The sequence below is a fragment of the Diabrotica undecimpunctata genome, chromosome 3, assembly GCF_040954645.1.
Source record: "Diabrotica undecimpunctata isolate CICGRU chromosome 3, icDiaUnde3, whole genome shotgun sequence".
In the NCBI taxonomy this organism is placed as follows: Eukaryota; Metazoa; Arthropoda; class Insecta; order Coleoptera; family Chrysomelidae; genus Diabrotica; species Diabrotica undecimpunctata.
In genome coordinates this window covers 108,647,230-108,671,125 of record NC_092805.1, presented here as the reverse complement: position 1 = coordinate 108,671,125, position 23,896 = coordinate 108,647,230, and the positions used below count along the sequence as shown (strand labels likewise).

General features: G+C 33.8%; 1 protein-coding gene across 1 annotated transcript in view; it reads right to left on the bottom strand.

Moving 5' to 3' along the window:
• Positions 1–23,896, bottom strand: part of rush (pleckstrin homology and FYVE domain containing family member rush hour) — a 34,442-nt gene that overhangs the window by 3,421 nt on the left and 7,125 nt on the right. The window contains exons 4-7 of the mRNA XM_072526566.1: positions 14,169–14,370; positions 10,307–10,432; positions 8,333–8,439; positions 4,321–4,486 (exon numbers count right to left, since the gene is read on the bottom strand). Of these exons, the coding sequence (XP_072382667.1) occupies positions 4,321–4,486; positions 8,333–8,439; positions 10,307–10,432; positions 14,169–14,370 (601 nt within the window). The remainder of the gene's footprint in view (positions 1–4,320; positions 4,487–8,332; positions 8,440–10,306; positions 10,433–14,168; positions 14,371–23,896) is intronic.

The window sequence follows — 23,896 nt, the reverse complement described above, 5'->3', positions numbered from 1 at the left end:
AAGTCTTGTGCGCGAAGAAAAAAAAAGTGTAGTGCTAGTTATCTAAAGCATTTAGAAGTTCCATTCTAATTCTAGTGCAGTAAGTCTACTGGACAGAGGAAGTGAGAACATTTAATAGATACAAATCCCTGGACTTACCGAACAGATTTCATTTTAATAAGTAAATCCTCTAGAATATAAGGAAATTTTTGTAAATATTAATATTAATTAAAACTGATCACAAAGTTAACAGCACTTTCCGATAACCTTTTACTCCATTTCTTTTTTGTCAAATTGTATATATAAAAAAACAGATTCTTTCTTGGAAATTAAAAAAAAATTTGGATTGGTTAAATATTGTCCATTTTGTGAACGTGGATACGCAGCTCTATACACCAATGAAAATGATTAGCAGCAGCACAAAAACTACTGCATTATGTTGGTTACTCCAAGTCCGAGTAATATTATATGCTTCACGAATACATATTGTATAATAAATAGTAACCTGCAACTTCCTATCTATTAACACGTTCAAGTCCGACAACGCGACTGTCGCGTTCAGTGAATATAGCCTCAGAGGCCACCAACGCGAGTCGCGCGGTCTTTGATTATATGACAATATATGAAAGTTATCTCAGCGGATTTATTTTGCTCTGTATTCAGTAATATTTTCTACGCTCTCGGTGTTGGATGTCTTTTGGTTTTACTGTGAGCCATTGAACATGTTTTGCTAAATACTTCAATTTTAAATTATTTTTAAAATGAGTGATGAATATTGCCAACCTTCGACTTCTAAACGAGGTAGGTGGAAAACTTCTCAGCCTATCTCAGATGATGAATTATTACACATATTAGAAGATTCACATGACGACAGTGACGCAAGTAATGAAGATTTATACTGTGATAAAGATGATCGGACAGACGATCCTAATTTACAAGAAGAATCTGAAGATGATGATGGTGATGATGAGTCTCAAAATATTTTTGAATGGTCTTCAGAGGTTCAACATCCTACAGTGCTACCAATACAGCAATACCAGGATTGAAAATTAATGTGGGTGGCAGCAATCCTATTGATTACTTCAATTTATTCGCATGTGAATTATTCTATGACCTGATTATTTAAAATAGCAATTTATATGCCGTTGATATACTTTCTCAAAGTAAATCTGAGAAAAGTAGAATTGCAGCTTGGAAGGATATAACTGTAGAAGAATTTAAATTTTTTCTTGGTTTGTTGCTTCACATGGGAACCATAAAAATTAATCGTATGAATGATTATTGGAAGAAAAATCATTTATTTAGTATTCCAGTGTTTGGACAATATATGAGCCGAAATCGCTTTATGTTAATTTTACGTGCCTTAAATTTTAATAATAATAGTGACAATAACCAGTTCAGACTTGCCAAGATATCCCCATTGCTAGATTTTTTTAATAATAATATGGAGAATCTTTATTATTCAGAACGAAAATTAGCCCTGGACGAATCTGATTTTATGGAGAGGATAACTTAGTTTTCGTCAATTTCTCAAGGGCAAACGACACAAATATGGTGTCAAACTGTATACTTTGGCAGAATGTACCAGAATGATTCAACGCATATTAGTTTATAGTGGAGCTAGTGACCCCGTAGTTGGAGGACGTAATCATACGGAAAAAGTAGTGCTAAATTTGATGGATTCGAAACTAAATGTTGGTCACTCCTTATATATGGATAATTTTTATAATAGTGTTCCATTGTGTAAAAAACTACTTTCGGTTAAAACTTATCTTACAGAAACATTGAGAACAGGAAAAGCGGAAAATCCACACGAAGTTGTTTCTCGAAAATTAAAACAAAATGAACTGGTGAGTGCTTACAATAATAAAGGGATACGTGTGTGTAAATGGAAAGATCAGCGATATATTTTAATGATCCCTTCCGAATTTGGTCATGAAATGGTTCCAACAATATCTAGGAAAGGAATTGATAAAGAAAAGCCCCGTTTAGTCGCTGAATATAACAAAAACAAAGGTGGCATTGACTTAGGCGACCAGCTGTTAAATTATTATAGTTGCGAACACAAAACTATGAGGTGGTACAAAAAATAGGCGTATATATTTTTCAAATTATGCTAATCAACGCATACTATTTCTATAATATTTCTAATAGAAAAATGTCATTGTACGACTTTCGATTGCCGGTGTGATAATCTTTTGGGACCAAATCCAAAAATCCTTTAAGTCAAGAAAAATTTAACGTTTCATTTGCCATCTCATTGCCCTAAATCAGCTAATGGTATTACAAAACGACGACGGAGTAAATATTCCTGGCAAACTAAAAAAGAACTCATTGTTTTATTGTGCGGAGTGCCCTGAACATCCGGGATTGTGCTTAGAAAATTGTTTTAGACGTTTTCATCAAGAAATTGAAAATTAGGTAATTAGTTAGTTTTCTTGATGTTGTTGTCATTTAATAATTACTTATGTTAGTTATCTAGGTTCATAATTATATTTTTTCTCAATCATATTATTTTTTTTTAAGTTCAACCGACACATTTTCTCCCTCCCTGTGGCCACCAACGCGACTCACGCGGTGAGTTTTTTTTGTGACTAAATTAATTTTAATTAATTAATTTTTTTGTACCCATATTTATTATAAATGACTTTTTAAAGTGCACCTTAAAAATTAATTAGTTTACACAAATACATCTCAGTGGCCCACTGTTTTCCCTCAAAAAAAGGGGACGGAGCTGAACGTGTTTAGATGCTAAACCTACCCAACCTATCCTAAACCTACCAGTAAGAAAATGTTCAATCGAAGTACGAAAACTTATCGGCCCCAACATACACAAGATACATACATGACACATATGGAACAGCCTTTTAGCCTGAATTAGAAAATGGCGCTGTATGCACACATAACCTCCATAAGTGGAGAAAATGATATAATTCAAGCTGCGACTGTGTTGTTTCTCATTAAGAAATAGACATATAGTTGACGCATATAACAGGAGATCCAAAATACTTCTTCACTGTTACACCGCCAAGCTTTCAATGAGTAGCTGAGCTAGTTTAAGATAAATATAAGATATTAAATTTTAAATATATGGCCTAAGAGGACAAATTCGTTCAACATCCCGTGCTCGAATCGGTATCAACAGAGTGATATGACTCATTTCAGCTTCCCTGCTTCATTAGACACTCGGGCTGATACAAATTCAAACTCGCAAAGTCCAACGAATGTCTCCTAAAACTTTACCACTGCAGTGGTTAGCCTACAGAGGTGCCTCCTACTTTGGTGGCCATGAACGAAAACAATTTAATAATATCGTGTTCTGTCCTCTGGGCTATACGAAATGTGTAAAAGATTAAATCTTTTAGCAAAAGCTGCTATCACTTTGTTGAATTTAATTGTCAAATATATGGCCAGATATATGTCCAAAAAAATGAAAAACACAACTTCATTTTTACACGCTGTATATGGGTAAACCGTTGACACTTCTCAGAAAACATTGGTACAGTCATTCCTTAGAAATACACCTATAATGTGAAATGAACATACTTAAAATTAAATCAACAGTTCTGAAAACAAAAATATCTTCAAACTTATGGTACGTGCGTTAATTTTGGAGAGTAGCAGTGTAGATACAAATTAAAATGCAGGGATAAATTATACATTCCAAGATGTGTAAGGATATATGACATATTGAAATATGACAAGGATATATGAAGATACGAAGATAAGTTCAATCCGGACACAATCGAATTTGATACGCTAATTGTGAGAATGATTATAAAAGAGACTTCCAAGATTAACTTATTTATACTAAAATTTGGACAAAAAAAATTTATTTTTAAGGCTACTTTTGGCGAATATATTAAAAACGTCAGTTCCTACAGTAGAAATTAAAAAACCAAACGAAACGCAACATAACATGGTGCGATATATTTTCTTTAAGAAACAGAAAACATGAAGTAGCACAACTTATAACAGATGCACTCAGTAGTCAGTACTAGCAAATAGGCACATTTAGAACTTGATGATGTACAAAAGGAAACATTCTTATGATTATAATTCGAAGTTAATCATTTATAAAAATCCCTGCTAATGAAAAATGCAATGAACGGTGATAACCTAAAATATTCTCTCCTTAAAACATGCCCAAAATTGTCCCGAATTAGATTATATACCAAACAAATTTCTAGGAATAAATATTAAATTTTATAATGCATTTGTTTCTGCAAATACCAATCATTTTTCTGTATTGTAATTTCCAATTACTTGTAAAGTTATAAATAAATCAGAAAAAAATTGTTTTATTTTTCAAATTTTAAACAAATAATATAATCAAGTTACCTTTAATAGACGAGTCTAACGAATTGTGATTCTTCGTTGTAGCAGTTGTAAGTGTTTCATAACAGTGTAGACATACTCTAAGAGGCTTTGAACTTTGATTGGGAAGCAGGAATCGCTTACTTGAGCAAGGTCCACATACCACAGATCCACATTTGCGACAATGATGCTGAAATTACATAAAAAATTTATTGAAAACGTTTAAACTTAACCTTTATTGACATGTTACACTTTTATTATAAGAATACATATTGTATTTATGATGAAAAATATCTCTCTAATGTGGTTTGTGAGATAATAACCATTACTGATCACTCATAGTACAAGATCCCACTACAGCAGCGTTTCTTAACATGTGGTCTCGGGACACCTGGGGGTCCGCGGTCTTATCTATGGACGTTTAAATTAATAAATAAATGTCAGCGATCACTATAAAAAACAACATACAAAGCGCACTAATAGTGATGAAAAGGTCACAAACGATCCGTTCACAAAGATCGAATCTTTTCAATCACATTCTGTGACCCTATCGTTCGAATGACCCTATGAATCATGCCTATGAATGACGCTGTCTAATAGTGTTTACGAAAAGAGCTGTGTGATCACGACACGTTGCTCGGTCAAATTAATGTATGAACCGCAAAGGATCGTTCAAACGCTAATTTCAGTTTTCCAGAACGGCGAAACCCTTACGCTACAAAATTGTAAAATTATACACATTCGAATTGTCCAGTCAATGAGTCAATGGTCCAAGGTCCCGTAATCTGTTTTGTTTAGTTTAAGGATTGAAATTATTGTTTACATTCAATTTATTAGTCACGTGTTTTGTTTACACGCAGTGTTTTGCACTGTGTTGCGTTGAAGTGTAGATAACTAACTTTAAAGGCTGGTTAAAAAACGCTGGTTAAAGCCAAACGATTTCGAAACAAATTAAAGGCCATCGACTTCAAAGATAGTAGTAAGTTTTGTGACGATTACTTAGCTTTCGGATTTACATCTATCAATTTAAACGGTAAAGAGAGACCTCAGTGCGTCATATGCTACGAAGTTTTGTCGAATGAGTCAATGTAACCGGCCAAACTCCGACGTCATTTAGAAACAAAACACCAAGACCTTCGTGAGAAATCTCAACCATTTTTAAAAATTAAAGCCTCGGAATAAGAACGAAGCAAAAAAACAATAATTAAGACTGCTACTGGGGCCAATAACGAAAATGCTGTATTAGCGTCTTACCAAGTATCCTTATTAGTTGCAAAAAGTGGTAAGCCTCACACCATTGCAGAAGAATTATTACTACCGTGCGCAATTATGGTTTCCGCTATGTTGGGAGAATAAGCTTCAAAAGAATTGGACGTTATATAGTTATCCAATAGTACAGTGAAGAACAGAATTAATGGCATGCCAGGAAATGAAGAGCAAGTGATTTTGAATGTTAAAGCGAGCAGATTTTGTGCTTTGCAATTAGATGAGAGCGCAGATATTAGCAATGACGCCAATTTGCTTGCATTTGTTCGCTACGAATATAACGACGGCATAATTAAGGCTTGTCTGTTTTGTAGGCGTCTTCCTTCGCATACTACAGGTGAGGCGATATTTGAAGTATTGAACGACTTTATGTGCACTCATGAGATACCGTGCGATAAATGTGTGCCAGTTAGTGCGGACGGTGCTCGGGCTATGACCGGTATTCGAACAGGACTTCAGGCTCGCGTGAAGAATATGAATCCATCTATTATCTGGCATCATTGTTGTATTCACAGAGATACATTAGCTGCTAAAAAAATGCCCGAAAAAATTAAAAACAGTGTTAGGCGAAATAGTGCAGGCCGTGAATTTTATTAAAGTCAGGCCCTTAAATTCCCATATTTTCGGTATGATTTGTGAAGAAGTGGGAAGCATTCACAAGCAGTTATTATTGCATGCTGAGGTGCATTTGTTGTCTCGTGGTAAAGTCGTGTCGCGGGTTTTTGAGCTCAGAGATGAGATCAGAATGTTTTTTTTTTTAATTTTGTAGGCAGCGCAAATAAACATGCTGATAATTTTAATAACTTTGAATGGCTTACAATGGTGACATATTTGGCTGATATCTTCAGTGCCCTTAACGAACTGAACTTAAATCTCCAAGGAAGGAATAACAACATCTTCCAAGCTAAAGATAAAATAGAAACTATGATAAAAAACTTGACCTTTGGACTAATCGTACAATTAAAAAAACTACCATTTTCCTACACTGATCTCTGGTGGAGAAATGTTGCCAAAGCAAGTAGAAGAAATAATTACACACCTCCGCGGTGTGTAATTTTCCTATTTTCCAGAACCCGACAGAAATAAAAACTGGATAGCAGACCTTTTCAACGCAGATGTTTCCGATATCATCGGTTTGACAACGATACAGGAAAATCAATTAATAGAAATATCATGTGATTCAGCTTTAAAACGTAATTTCAAAGAATCTTCCTGATCAAGTTTTTGGGTGAATTTAAAAACAGTTTATAAAGAATTATCAGAAGAAGCACTGAAACATTTACTGCTTTTCTCATCTACATACCTCTGTGAGAAGGGATTCTCTGCTCTTGTATATATCAAAAACAACTACAGAAACAGATTACAATTGGAATCCAATTTAAGATTACAACTAAGTAAAAATATCAACCCAAATATACCAAATTTAGTAGCAATAAGACAGCACCAACCTTCACATTAATACAATATTTTTTATTTTCATAAAAATGATAATTTTTTCAGTACTTTAATAAATTGTCCTAATTTAATTGTGTTTTTTATTAAAGGGGTCTTTGAAATTGCGCTTGATTTTCTGGGGGCCCGGGGACTGAAAAAGGTTAAGAAAAAGGATCACTACGTTCGTAACATGGTTAATTAAACTTACATTTTTACATACATTTAAAATTAGGAGAATACAGTGATAATAGGTTGCCAGTCAAAAAGTGATCGCATATATTTTTAATTCAAATAATTTTTGAACAAAAAGTTTATTTCGTTCATTTATTTTTTAAATAAAATACGCTGCTCATGATGTCTGAGACAAAATTGTCAAAAATTAAGGTTGCCAGTTGTTAAAAACGCGAAGTATCAAAGATAAAATAAAAAAACAACTAGTGCACAACGCTATTGGTTTGAAGTGACAGTTATGTGAGTTTTTAAAGCATGCGTCGATAGATATATTAATAATATACACAATATATTAATAATATTATCACTTGTTAAACTACTGTCGTTGCGCCCTAACCCTATTTTACTACCTCGCGTTTTTAACAGCTGGCAACCCTAATTTTCGGCTATTTTTTTTTGTCATATTTAAAAGATATCATATTTTTTAAAAAATACCCTAATTTGATATAAGAAACATACATAAAAAGGCATAACCAGTGTATATTGTTTACAAAAATAAATTAACGAAATAACATTTTTGCTCAAAAATTAATTACATTAATTGAATTAAAAATATTTGGAGCCATTTTTGACTAGCAACCTATTATCAACGTATTCTCCTAATTTTAAATGTATGTAAAAATGTGAGTTTGATTAACTACGTTATAAATGTAGTTATCCTGCGCGGGATCTTAAACTATAAGTGAAACCAAACATTGTAAAAACAATTATGATCCAGGTCGCCTTTCGACATCACTGTCAAATACCCAGTTTGTTCCTTCAAAATGGTACCCATACGAGAAAAATTGGCCTTTTTGGGTCTTTTAATAACCCACTATTAAATGGTTTTAAATAGTAATTGTGTAGTTTTGGATGTTCCCTATGGCGTTGGCAACCTAGCCACTTTTCCAATTTTCTTTAAATTAGACTCCATTTAGTTTCTCCTGTTTTATAAAGCTGATGATGACAGTGATGTCAAAACGCGTCCTGGATTTTATTAAATAAATACTGCTTTTACAATTTGTGGTTTCACTCAAAGATCAGTAATCGTTATTACATTGTATTTACACTAAAATAAGCATTATTAATATAATTTAATAAATATAAATTGCAAGCTATGACTAACCCTTCTGTTTATTAAAGTAAATTGGGTTTTCCTACAATGCATGCATACTGGTGCTTCTCCATCTGGTACCCAAACGGCAGCATGTTCTGCGACAGCCTTTTTACCACCTACAATAAATAATACAAAATTACACCAACTTTATAAAATACAAATATATCATGTGAAAAAATAATATAAAACTATTTTAAATATTTAACAGAACAGTGCATTGTAAAGTTAAGTCCTTGGTTCTTTACCCGTGCGTATTAATACCTGGGGAGCTAAAACACATACTTTTTATCTAGCATCATTGTCTTCCACGCGTAAAACTAAAGACAAACTAGTTACCGTCTGTTATTAAGTAAAGGCACATGTTATTGTTATGAACACTCTAAGACTCAGTACATCGAAAAAATATAGGTACAAAAAAGACGCTTGGGGACGTTTTCAGATTTTAAGTACAATTAGTGACGTTTTTAGTTTGTTTACTTATGGCTGTCAGTGTGTGTGATATTTTGCTGTTTTTTTTGTCCTTTTTTTGCTTTTAGAAGTATTTTATATTTCACAAACAGTAGTTTTCAAAACTAATTTTATATTGGAGTTTGAAATTTTATGGTAGTAAAAGTGAAAGAAATGACAAAAAAATATTTTATTAGATTTATTTTATTGAACTTTTTTAGATTATACCTTGAAAAACTTTTACTTCACAAGCACAAGAACTTGTTTTAAATTGAATCGAGTACTTTAAATTAGAAAGAAGATATAAAGCTTTAATGATGACAAGTATATATATTATTAATATTATTTATTTGCCAACTTTATTACATAACAATTTCAGTTTTTTCAATTTCAATTAAAAAATATTGATATTTTAACTTTGGGGTAGCATTTGCACTTAAATTGACGAAAAAAATAGTATACAATATACGAAAAATAATTCTGGAAAAAATCCTGTTTTATCTTCTCCGGGAAAAAGCGAAAACTATTGATTGATCTGAGGCAATAAAATGACAATTCGAAATAAAATATATATGTACCGGGATAGTAAGTAAACCAACTTTCTGTTGAGAATTACAAGTAGGACGTAACATATTATAGTAATATATTAAAATAAATAACTTTTTAGACAAACATGTAACCGTTGATCAATTAAATAAATACATGGAAAACAGAAACAGTACATATACTCGAAAAGTTGAATTTTTAAACAAAACGTGGATTTTTCTAGAAATAAAATGATGTCGTGGTAGGATGACAACAGTAGAAGTGTACGTAAACCAGGTGGTTATGACGGAAAAAGATTATTGTGATTCATGCTGGTTCAGCAAAAGGTTTTATTTCAAATACCAGTTTGTTAGTTTGTTCAAAATCCTTGACTGCAGATTATCACGGTGAAGTAAATAGTAGAATATTTACTAAATGGATAAGTACACAAATACTTCCTAATTTAGAACACCCATCTTTGATTGTCATGAACAACGCACCCTACCATAGTGAAATCACGAATAAACAACCTTCCTGGATCCAGAATAAACAATCTTTTTTATAAACATTCCATTTTACAATTAAATTTAATGTTTACACTTTTTAAAAAGTTTAACATGGATTAAATAATTGGTATCTAACATTGACAGATAATATCTGGCAGGTATCTTAAAACAGAAGTGTTTCAGGGTCGTATCTTAAATATCTACCATGGTACAATTAAAAACAAATTAATTTATTAAATTAGGATACATATTGGAAAGATCTTTGATGTCAGTCTTATTATTGATAGAATTTGGATCTTTTTATGTGAATAATCTCAAATTTTTCTTGTTTTCCATTTGTTACTCATGATAATGACGGGTTACATGCTATATGAGTAACTCAATATACAATAGTTTTGATGTAATATAAATACTTGAAGCACCCTCTATCCCCATTTGTAAATGACTTAATATTTAATCAACCCTTTTTAAACTTTTCTCATTGAACAGGTTAAATAATACTTACTTTTCCTAAGTAAATCATCAATACATTTATTGATGTGTGCCATCCACTCCCCTTTTTCCACCGAAGTTGCAGCATATACAGCAAATGATTTAGAAGCTGTTCTTATTAACCAACCATTTTTATACACTGCAAAAAAAAATCACAAATATTATTGACACGAATAATTTTATCAGAATCTTGTAACAGAAAAAGAAAAACAAATGTCAAATAACAAAAAAAATATCTCTGAATCGTCAGTTTGATCTCTCCAATTTATTTCAATACTACCTCAATTTAGTTCTATTTAACTGATGTTTTTTTGTTTTTAGTTCAATTTCTTATTAGCACAAATTATGGATATTATTCAAGCTCAAATCTCTTTTAAATGTACTGTAGAAAGTGTTAAAATTATTCAATTTTAAGATAATACAGTTTTCTTTGATTGCATTATTAAAATATAATTTTACTACAGTACTTATGAGTAGGTATACGAGTACATCTGATTTGGTTAAATTAACAGAGATCTGCTTTACACTTTTAGGTACAAGTGATGTATACGTGAGATCTGTGATGTCATTACAGACGCTGTGACGTCATTACAATGGAAAAAGTTGGAAATGGACCGGGAGGGTTTTTTATCCCAAATTCAACGGTATATCACAATGAGGGTATTAATTTAAATAAGTACGCTAAATTTTGAATTTAATGTCGTATTTATCATCTCCAGAATATAACCTGAAACTAGAATACTTTTATAGTGTTTACAAATTCAGAGAAATTTTATTTAAATTGTTTTTTGACAACTGCAAATAGTGACAGCTAATGTAATTTCTTGTGTTCACAAGAAGATAGTAAAAATGTCTCTCATATTCACGCCTAATCAATACGTATATGTTGTTGATTTAAGGTGAATGTAGGAAAAACGTTCGAAATGCTCAAGCCTTATACGCGGAACGCTTTCCCGAAAGGAAAACAAGATTTGGATCCAAAAATTTGGATCTAAGACTTATCTTCATTGCCATGATGTAAGTGATGATACAAGACACTCATGACATTTGACATTTGAAAACTAGAATATTGTGAAGTGTAGTGAAAAAGAATTTTTAAATGGTTAGGGATATCTGAATTAAAAAAAAAAGCTATCTTTGTTACTGGAGAATATTCCTTAACGCGGAGTTATGGTATAGCAACAAGATGGCGCACCCCACATAACAGCGGTAGTATTATCAATTACCTTAATGCCACATTTCCAAACACATGGATTGGAACTAACGAACCCGTCCGATGGCGTCCAAGATTGCCTTTGCTATCACCCTTAGATTTTTTTGTATGGGGCCTATTCACCTGACCTAACCTTTACATCCTGGTCCATTAAATTTTTCCACTGCACTCACAGATCTCACGTATACATCAATTGATAGTATTGTAGGTCCAATTGACATTTCTCATTTTAAAATAAAAATATTCATTACTTCCTGAATTACAGGCTGTTAAAAACGTCTTATAACACCCTGTACTATCTTAAAATAGTTTTAATTTTCAAAAGGTAAAAATGGGAAGCCATTTGGTTGCTTCAGCAGCACCGGCCTGACGAAAATCGAGCTCATAGGGTGCTCACTTTAAACCTTGTACCGTTATTGGTTAAGTACCAGTTATTACCAGGTTAAGTACCATTGGTTAGTTAGAACCATTAACGAATGCTGGTATGATATTCAAAACTCGATTTTAGAGAACGTACAAGAATCTTTGAAAACACCTAACATGTTGGCAAAACATGAGTGGATGACACAAGACATTCTAGACCTGATGGAAGTTCGACGGCAACACAAAAATAGAAATATTATCGAATACCGTGAAATCAATAAACGCATAAAAAGAAAAATTAAGCAAGCCAAAGAATCCTGGCTTGAGAATTTATGTAAAGAAATAGAAGACCTCCAAAAAAAAGCATGACAGTTTCAACCTTCACAAGAAACTTAAATATACTGCCGGAATTAGAAAACAGAAAAATGCTCACATACTTAAAAGCGCGGACGGAAAAATTTATGATCACGAACAACAATGCAAAGAATGGGAGAGATACATCACTGACCTTTTTGACGATGCTTCTAGAGAAAATGCTCCAAATACTGCCTGTGACAACCAGTTAGACAGAGGTCCCAGTATACTGAATTCGGAAGTCAAAAAGGCAATACAGCAAGCCAAAAACAATAAAGCACCTGGACCAGATCAAATCCCTGCTGAGCTACTGAAACTTTTGGACGATGAAAGCATTGCCTGCTTAACCACTTTTTTCAACAAAATTTACAACGAAGCAAAATACCAGATGATTGGTTAGAGTCACTGTTTATAACACTACCAAAGAAAAGCAGGCTCACCAAATGCAGCGATTTTAGACTAATCAGTTTGATGAGTCACACACTGCAGATACTCTTACGAATTATACAAAACCGAGTATTCCTTCTATGCGAAACTAATAAGCAATTTGGATTTAGAAACGGTCTAGGAACTAGAGAGGCACTATTCTGTATGCGCGTTCTATTACAAAAAAGTTGTGAATTCCGAAAGAATGTTTATGTTTGTTTCATCGACTCCGAGAAGGCGTTCGACAGAGTACAACACGATACACTTTTCGATGGAATACGGGCAGCAGGACTTGACCACTATGATATAAGACTGCTGAAATACTTATATTACAATCAAGTAGCCTCTATCCAAATTCAAGACAGTCCGACTGAAAAAATATCCATCAAACGTGGAGTACGGCAGGGTTGTGTTTTGTCACCCACTCTTTTTAATCTGTACTCTGAAGAAATCTTTAGGGAGGCTTTGGATGACAGACAAGAGGGAGTAAGACTAGGTGGAGAAGTAATCAACAACATTAGATACGTTGACGATACAGCCATTCTTGCAGAAAATTTACAAGATCTCCAAACGTTATTAAATCTAGTCAGTGAAGCAAGTTATCGGAGAGGCCTAAAAATCAACATTTCAAAGACAAAGTGGATGGCAGTTGGAAAGATCAATATAGATCAAGGTCTGATTTCTCTTAATGGAGAGGAGATCGAAAGGGTAAATCATTTCAAATACCTTGGCAGCTGGTTAAATGTAAATTGTGACTCTGATGAAGAGATAATAACCAGGATCGAAATATTACGTAAGGCTTTTATGACCTGGAAACCAGTTTTATGCAACAGAAACCTGTTGATAAATATTCGTAAGAAGGTCCTGAAATTTTATGTGTGGTCCATCCTATTGTATGGTTGTGAGACATGGACGTTAAAAACCACAATGCTAAACAAGTTAGAAGCATTCGAATTGTGGTGCTATAGACGAATCCTAAAGATATCGTGGGTTTCGCACACTTCCAATGAAGATGTTCTTCAAATGATCAATTCAGAACGTCTGCTCATAAACACCATAAAGAGGAGAAAAACAGAATACTTCGGCCATATAATTAGAGGACCTAAATACCATTTACTTCGCCTTATAATACAAGGAAAAGTGGAAGGAAAGAGATGGATTGGTCGAAAGAAACTTTCATGGCTGCGTAATATTAGACAATGGTGTGGTTCCACAGTAGAAGAATTATTTCGCGCAGCAGCCGACAGAAAAAGGTTTCAGGAAATTGTAAACATGATGACGGCCAACGTCTGAATACGGACACGGCACCCAAAGAAGAAGGAGTTACAATAAAACATATTGTCAGTGCGAGTCTTGTGAGTATGTCTTTTTCTTTTTGAAAATGGACTCACATTTACAAACAAATCATCGTTCATAAGTTTCAATTTTCTTTATAGTATCATTTATATTAAATATCACCAACAAATAATAATGTATTAAAATAATTGCATATTAGAGCTCTATGGAATTTATTACTTACAAGAATCATCTTCTAGGCTTTCTAATTTTACTTCTTCTAAAGGAATGATATGTTGCTTATTGTATTTCTTTTTATTAATAATAATATTTCCATATACAAGAATATCATTAAATAGGAAAAACTGCCTAGTTTTTGGTTTTTTCCTACACATCTTTGTTAACACACCTTCTCCAACCAGTACCCTACCAGGAACACCTAACGGCTGAAATAAGAATTATATATTTTTTAATTTGTTAAATATTTACAATTTCAAATTGATTATTTTTTTGCAGTTGATGCAATTTTAAGTCCAATGTATTACAAACTAATACATGTAATAATCGCATGCTTAAAACTATAGTTGAGTCACATAATATAAAAAGTTATAAGTCGAAGAACTTAACATATACGACTTTTCCAGAATTGAACAAATTGAATTACATTTACGAAGGACCTAGCTCCGTCAATAGACGAAGAGCTGATAGACAAGTCTGAATATCTAAATAAACTACAATTATATTTGATTAAAAATATGTTATATTTGACGTTTCGATTTCCTATTCCAATTTTATTTTGGGGACTTTTATGGTTTTAAATGTAATTGTGGTTTATTTAAAAAAAAAACAAAATAGTAGTTAGCAGAATAAATAACTATAATTAACTATTAGCTAAACAATATAAAGTAATTATTGGAGAAGATAACTATTATTAAATTTTCATATTAGTATAGAAGATATTCATATGGAAGTATTGTGTGAGTAATATATAATTGACATACATTTTATAATGAGGCTAAATATGACAACAGATAAATTATATTTGTAAAAAATTAATTATACAGTTCATAAATTTGGTTTTCATTATTTTATAATGGAAGTTTTTTAACAATATTTTTTCAAATTCTTAAAGCAATTTAACATAGAAATAAATATAGTTTAATTAAACTGGAAGTTTATTTTGGGTGCTAATGAAAATGTGTATTTTATTCTTTGTTCATAAGGTCAAATAGACAAATGGAGTGATATAAATAAAGATTTATTTTTACTTCGTATTTTCATACAGATGAACCGAAAGAAAGAAATTCTTTAAGAAAAAAAAAAAAAATAGAAAATAAACAAAAAATGGAAAATTAACAATCTGAAATTTCTATTCCTGCTCAATTTCTAATATCCCGAAAAGAAACATTAATAGTGTGTAGGTCCACCTCTGTGTCGCCTTAGTGATCTAACTCTATTTGGAAGACCTCTTATTAAATTATTGATGAACTGCTGCTTGAAGGAGCCTGTTTTGTTGCCAAGCCATTTCGGCCCAAACATGTTCAATGCAATTCATATCAGGTGAACACGGTGGCCACTTCATTCTTGTAATGCCATGAGCTTTTATACACTCGTTGACAATTCTCGCACGGTGAGGGTGAGCATTATCATCAATCAGAACAAATTGTTCGCCTATTGCACCAAAAAATGAAACAACTATTGGTACTATGACTCTGTCTCGATATCGTGTAGCAGTCATTGTCTCATTAATTAAGAAGACTAAGTCCGTGCAACTGTCAAAACATATGCCTCCCCACGCGCAAACGGATCCACCTCCAAAAGGAGTGGTTGGGACTCTCAAATTTTCATTGTAATGCTGTCCTCTTTCCCTCCACACCAATATTCGGCCATCATTCGTATACAAAAGGAATCTGGACTCGTCAGTAAAGAGACAATTCCTCCAATTTTCGAAATTCCACTGAAAGTGTTCCATCGCCCAGCGATATCTGCATGCACGCTGCTCCCTAGTTAGTCGTGGATGGGTAGCGCGCCGTCTAGCCCTTAAATTGGATGCATGTAACCGTCTTGGTTTTGCATGAAAAAACGGAACGGAAAAGTTATTCCGCATGCTACATAGAATGTTCGAAAGAGGACTAAATGGAGAAGAAATACCTGCGGAATGGACACAAGCATACATCACATCCATACATAAGAAAGGAAACAGGAAAAAATGTGAAAACTATAGAGGAATTAGTATAATATCGTCGGTAGGTAGACTTTACGGGAAAATTATTAAAGAAAAACTAGAAACTGAAATAATAGGAAAAATTGGAGAAGACCAAGCAGGGTTCACAGTAGGAAAATCATGTCTAGATCATACGTACACATTAGAACAACTGATAGAGAAGAAAATGGCAAAAGGTAGACCGGTCCATCTGGCCTTTGTTGATCTAAAGAAAGCATATGACTCAATACCTAGAGTCTAATTATGGGAAGCAATGAATGATCTCGGAATCCGACAAACACTAATAAAAGCAGTTAAAGCACTATACAAAGAAAACAAAGTAGCTATTAAATGTGGAAATAAAGCCTACAATCCATTTAAGACGACAAAAGGACTTCTACAAGGCTGTGCTACGTCCCCTACTCTATTTAAAATATTCTTGGAAAAGACACTCAAACCATGGAGGAGAAAGTGCGAAGGAATGGGCATACCAGTAAGAGACGAATACCTATACACCTTAAGTTTTGCCGACGATCAAGTAGTCATCGCACAAAATGAAGAAGATCTCAGCTTTATGCTCAGAAAACTAGAAGAAGAATATAAAAACAACGGAATGGAAATAAACTTAGAGAAAACCGAATACCTAACAACAGAAAACAAGGATATGAGAAACCTAGAGATAGACGAGGGAAGACAAATAAATGGAACAGATAAATTCAAGTATTTAGGAACCATAATATCGAACCAGGGAACAACAGAAGAAGATATGAACAACAGACTGAGACAAACAAGAAACTGTATAAGACAACTAAACTCAGTGTTGTGGGATAAGAACATTACGATAAAGACAAAAAAGAGAATATATAACACCCTGACAAGAAGTATCCTGACATATGGGTCCGAAAACTGGACAATAAACAAGAGAAATAGAGGTAGAATAAGAGCAGTAGAAATGGAGTTCCTGAGGAGAAGCTGTAGACTTACAAAAAGAGACAGAATTGAAAACGCAGAGATTAAGCGGAGAATGGGAGTGCAATCGGAATGGGAGTGCAATGCGGAGAATATGCTGGTATCTGATCGGCCTATGGTGGAGCAGTACGGCAAGAGATAAGGGCTTGCGGCTAGGTGATACTCCTCCATAGATCCCTACCGGAAGGGCGTGGAACGCCTAAATACCGGGTATATATATATATGGGAGTGCAATCAGACATAATCGACTATATAGAGGAGAAGAGACTATCCTGGTACGGCCACGTCAGAAGAGCGGACAGAGGACGCTGGAGAAACAAAATCACAGAATGGAGCCCGATTGGAAGAAGAAAGAGAGGAAGACCCCGAAGGTCATTCAGAGATGAAATCGACGAGGCTATGGAGAAAAGAACCCTGCGAGATGGAGACTGGAATGACAGGGAAAATTGGAGAAAACGGTTGAGTGAAGGAAGACAGTGAAAACTGTGGAAATCCTTAGTAGTAGTAGTAACCGTCTTCTGACAGTTTGACTGAAAATCGCTCGTCCAGTAGCATGCCTGAAGATACTGTTAGTTCTGGAAGCCGTGAAAGTTGGGTTTCTTCTTGCCGTCAGAACTACAAAACGGTCTTGCCGACGAGTTGTAGATCGTTCTCTTCCTCCTCAGTGCCTGTATGTTGCAGATCCAGTTGCTACATACCGATTCCATGCACGACTTATCACACTTTGCGACACATTTAGCCTCATAGCAACCTCTTGTTGAGTTATGTCTTGTTGGATCCAACAAACTAATTGCTCGAGCTGCACTAGTTCTAAACGTCTTTGCGGCATAATGTTTTTGTGATAAATAGATTTCTTGACTTATTGACAACTGGTAAAGCCAATACAAGCACTTTTATACGAATGATATATTCATGTTTGGAACATGTCTCTCTTTGTACGAGATAAGGGCCGATAAGAATAGGAAGAAAGAAACCACATGCAAAAAATATTGGCAATAAAGATAGCATATAGAGTAAAGTACAGGCAATTATTTTAAAAATAGTTTGATATGTTAATTTTAGGAATTTTAAAATTATCCACTTCAATTGTTGAGTAGTGTATCATTTTCATTAATATACAGGGTGTTCCAAGACGTTTTTCTTCTTCTTCTTCACGTGCCATCTCCGCTACGGAGGTTGGCAATCATCATGGCTATTCTCATCTGAGATGCTGCTGCTTTGAATAGTTCAAATGACGTGCATCCGTACCATTCCCTCAAGTTACGCAACCATGAGATTCTTCTTCTTCCTACACTTCTCTTGCCCTGGATTTTCCCTTGTATAATCAATTGAAGTAGGTTGTATCTCTCATTACGCATAACATGCCCCAGGTATTGCAGCTTTCGTGTCTTGATGGTTTCCAATACTTCCATTCTTTTGTTGATTCTTCTCATGACTTCGTTGTTTGTTACATGCTCGGCCCATGATATCTGCAGGATTCTTCTATACACCCACATTTCAAATGCTTCCAACTTTTTAGCAGTCGACGCGTTAGGTGTCCATGCTTCTATCCCATAAAGCAGAGTCGAGAAAATATAACACCTTGCCAGCCTAACTCTCAAGTCCAATTTTAGTTCTCTTGCACAAAGTACCTTTCTCATTTTATTGAAGTTTGTACGTGCTTTCTGTATTCGAACTTTGATTTCTTTGGAGTAATCGTTTGTGTGATTAATTATTGTGCCAAGATAGTGGTAGTTTTCAACTTGTTCTAAAGCACTACCGTTAATTGTCAGGCTTTCACCATTATTTTGGGTTTTTGATATCCTCATAAATTTGGTTTTCTTGGTGTTTATTGATAATCCATATTCTTCTCCATACTCAACTATCTTATTCATTAGCTTTTGGAGGTCTTGGAGGTTGTCTGTTATTATGATAGTATCGTCCGCATATCTAATCTTGTTAATTGGTGTTCCATTGACCTTGATTCCTGCTGTTTCTCCCTCAAGAGCTCTTTTCATAATTTCTTCAGAGTATGCATTGAATAGTAGTGGTGACAATACACACCCCTGTCGCACTCCTCTTAACTTCGAACTCTTCTGATGTGTGTTCATTAATGCGTACGTGTGCCTGCTGTTTATAATATAGATTTGTTATAATTCGAAGGTCATTGTGTTGTAGTTGTTTTGCTTTGCTTTGTTTTGCTTTGCTTTGCTGATGTTTTTAACAGCCTATAATTCAGGAAGTACTGAAGATTTTTATTTGAAAAGCAGGAAATGTCAATTGAACCTATAACACTATAAATTGATGTATACATATGATCTGTGACATTATCACGGGTGCTGTGACGTCATTACAATGGAAAAAATTAAATGAATCATGGGGTGAAAGTTGGGACAAACGAAAGGCTTTTTTAATCACAAATTCAAGGGTGTACCACAATGAGGGTATTCATGAATACGCTGAATTTTCAATTTAATGGCGTATTTATCATCTCCAAATTAACCTGAACCTAGCATATTTTTATAATTTCTACAAATTTTACAAAAAAGCAAGGTGTCTTTGAGATTTTATGTAAATCGTTTTTTGACAACGATAAATATTACCTAACAGCTAATATCATGTGTTCACTCACTCTTGTGTTGAATTTTGAAATATCGTGAGTTCATACAGTAGTAAAAATGCCTTTCCTATTCACACCTAATTAATACATAAATATGTTGTTGATTTATGGTGGATGTAGGAAAAATGCTCGAAATGCTCAAGCCTTATATACGGAACGCTTTTCCAAAAGAAGAACACTGTCTTATGTAACTTTCACTATGGTTAGGGAGAAGATGCAGCAAGGTTCATTAACGAGCGATAAACATAGAGACAAACAAGAACACATGCGGAAACGAAATTTAAAATAAACCAAAAATTTGCGGGAAGTCAAAGAAGATATTGCAGAAACTTTAATTATTGACCAAAAATGGGGGAAAAGTCAACATGCCCTTGTGTCCGTTGGAAAAGAAACCCTCAAACCACTTGGGGAAAAAACAAAACCTTGGATGACACTAGAAATTCTTGAACTTAGGGAAGAACGAAGAAAACATAAAGCAAAAGACCTGAATAAATACAAAGAAATTCAGAAAAACACCAGAAAGAAAATTCGAGAGGTAAAAGAAAGATGGCTCTAAGACAGATGCAAGGAAATAGAAGATCTGGATAAAAAGTATGAAAGCTTTAATTTACACAAAAAAATCAAAGAAATGACAGATTCTAGAAAAAGATCAAGAACATATATCCTTAAAAATGATAGAGGAGATATTATTATTGATATGAAGGAAAGTTTGTGTCACTGGACCAATTACATCCAAAAGCTATTTAATTATGAAAGAGAAGAACTATCACTAGAAACCACAGAGCATACTGGACCACCAATATTACGGGAAAAAGTCATCTATGCCATCAAAACCATAAAAGAGGGCAAAGCTACCGGACCAGATGATGTGCCCATCGAATTATAAAAACTCATTGATGAAAATGTTATGGATATAATGGTTGAACTTTTTAATCTAATATATCAGACTGCCACAATCCCCAGACAATGGCTGCAATCGACCTTTGTAGCAATACCCAAAAAGTCAAGTGCAATATCCTACTCAGATCACACAACAATAGCTTTAATGAGTCACACACTTAAAACATTTTTGAAAATAATTCACAGCAGAATTGTTAATACTCTTGAATATGACATTAGTGACACACAATTTGGCTTTAGAAATGGTATGGCACAAGAGATGCTTTGTTCGGCTTGAATGTGCTGGCAGATGCATGGACATAAATCAGGGCATGTACTTATGTTTTGTAGATTTTGAAAAGGCATTTGATAAGGTTCAACATAAAAAGCTTGTATAAATATTAAAAAGCAAAAATATTTTGACAGTCGTGATATGAAAATGATATCTAATCTATATTGGAATCGAACTGCCAAGGTAAGAGTTGACAACTAGAACACCCGAGATATCAAGATATCAAAATATAGAGAGGAGTCCGCCAGGGTTGCGTGCTGTCACCACTACTCTTCAATGTCTACAGTGAAGCGGTATTTAAAGAAGCGCTCTCAAATTCAATAGAAGGTATATCTATCAATGGAAGTTTTGAATAACTTGCGTTTTGCAGACCTCGGTAATAATGACGGATAACAATAATGATTTACAGAACGTGATGCAACGACTTAATGAATGCTGTCATGAATACGGACTAAGGATAAATTTGAAAAAAAAACTAAATGCATGATTATGACTAAATCAGCAGATGCAAACATCCAATAGATTATTGAGGATACTGTAATTGAGAGTGTGGATACCTACAAATACTTAGCAATATGAATAACATCAAATGTAGACCAAACCAAAGAAATTAAGATACGTATTGAAATAACACGTGCATCATTCGTTAAACTTAAAAAGTTTCTTTGTTGTCGGGATATAAGGTTAGAACTACGCCTAAGAATGCTTCGGTGTTACGTATTCGCTACTCTTCTTTATGGCTTGGAAGCATGGATATTAAAACAAAATCTAAATAAATTGGCAGCCTTTGAATTTTGGTGTTACAGAAGAATGCTACGAATATCATGGACTCAAAAAATGTCAAACGCAGCAGTTACTAGAAGAATAAGAAATGAAGCTAAACAATATTGACTATCAAAAGAGGAAAACTTGAGTACTTAGGCCACGTTATGAGAGGGCAAAGATACTCATTATTGCAGCTTATTATGCAAGTCAAATTTCGAGGAAAGCGAAATGTGGGAAGACGAAGAATATCGTGGCTTAAGAACTTGAGAGAATGGTTTAAATGCACTTTAATGTTGAGCGGCGGTCAACAGGGTCCGCACAGCCATAAAGATTTCCAACCTGGAAAATGGAATTTAAAGAAGAAGAATAAACGTAGAGATCCTGTCAAACCAATAGAGACCGAACAAAACTAGGTGAATGTTTTAGCATATGAAACGATTAATTTACATGTGCCCAAAAGTTCATTGCTGCAGAAACTGGTGTCTTCAACTACAGTTTAAAGGAGTTTTAAAAACCACAATTATTATTCATTTAAACTCTTATTTGGTTCATGAATTGCGACCCACCGATTTGGATTGAAGACTAACCTCCGTCACCATAATGTAACACATTCGTGACTTTTTAACTGAAATTTTGTGGAGTGATGAAGCTCGTTTGCATAATAATGGGATTGTAAATCGTCATAACTCACATTATTGGTAGGTGAAAAATCCGCATTGATTAAGGGAAACCTGCTTTCAAACTAGATGGGGAATTAATGTTTAGTGTGAGTTATTTAATGGGGATTTAATAGGTTTATTTTTTTTTAAGAATATTAAATGGTCAGAGATATCTGAATTTTTTGAAAAATGAAAGAACCTTTGTTACTGGAGAATATTCGTTTCCATGAAAGAGGAGTTACGGTATGGCAACCAGATGGCACACCCGCACATAAGAGTGGTATTGTAATCAATTACCCTCCAAGATCGCCTGTGCTATCACCATTAGATTTTTTTGTATGGGGCTGTTAAAAAAAATCTTTTATAACGAAGAACCTACAGATGTACACGATTTAAAAACTAAATTTAGACAAGCGTGTACCCTGATTATGCCAGATATGATACATATACGTGAAATGCTTATACGGTTTGACGAGTACGTTGAAATAGAAAGAGGTGATTTTGAACACCCCCTATAAAATTATTTCACATTTTGAATTTTATTGATTATTGGTGAAAATAAACATTACACTGAAAATTTAGCGTACTTATTTCAGTTAATACCCTCATTGTGGTACATCGTTGAATTTGGGATAAAAATCCTTTCACCTGGCCTAACCTTCACTCCCCTGATCCATTAAAAATTTTCCCTCATCCCATGTATACATCAATTGATAGTATTGTAGGTCCAATTGTCATTTCCCAATTTTCAAATAAAAATATTCATTACTTCCTGAATTATAGGCTATTAAAAACGTCTTGGATCACCCTGTATACAATGTAGGCAGGGAAGTCGAAAAACTGAATATATACGACTTAATAATGAGAATGATATACTTTCAAATGGGATAGTCAGACAATTTACATCAGCAATAGTCTATGTTATCTGGTTAAAAGTCCCACCAGTATCAAATTTGCCAGTTTATTCCGTTCTAGTATTTTATCATCAATAGTATATTTTGTATATAGTAGTAAAAATAATACGATAAACGACGATGCAAATTGTTGGCAGAGGCCAACAAGCATCGAAGTTCGGCAATGTGTTTGTACTACGGAGTACACATACTATTTTTTCTAAAATCGCATTCAATATTGGATAATTGAAAATGCGTCATTAATAAATACGTAAAAAACAAATTAATTGTAAGCAAGTAAATATTATTATAATTAAAGAAACGTCAAACGCGTCAGTCGTATTTATTTCTTCAAACAGTCCTAGAATAACGAGTGCTAGGTTGCTTAGCAACGGACTAGTATTAGGGAATTGCGTATTCTGCGGTTAGAAATTGCGCTGAGAATTAGATAATACTTGACGGATTTCAGAAAAAAGTTATTCCAGTTTATCGATAGACGGTTTCGCAGGCGATTTGCATTTTAGTTTGAAAACCAACGTACTCACAGATGAACAAAAATTGGTTAAATAATAACACAATTTGAAAAATTTAATTATGTTACTCTAAATGTTGTGCCAGGTCCTGTCAAACTAATCTTCAAGCTTTCTGTATGAAGTTTATAATTATATATTAATATTATATATTAATCGTCTAATTTATTTTTATAACCCTGG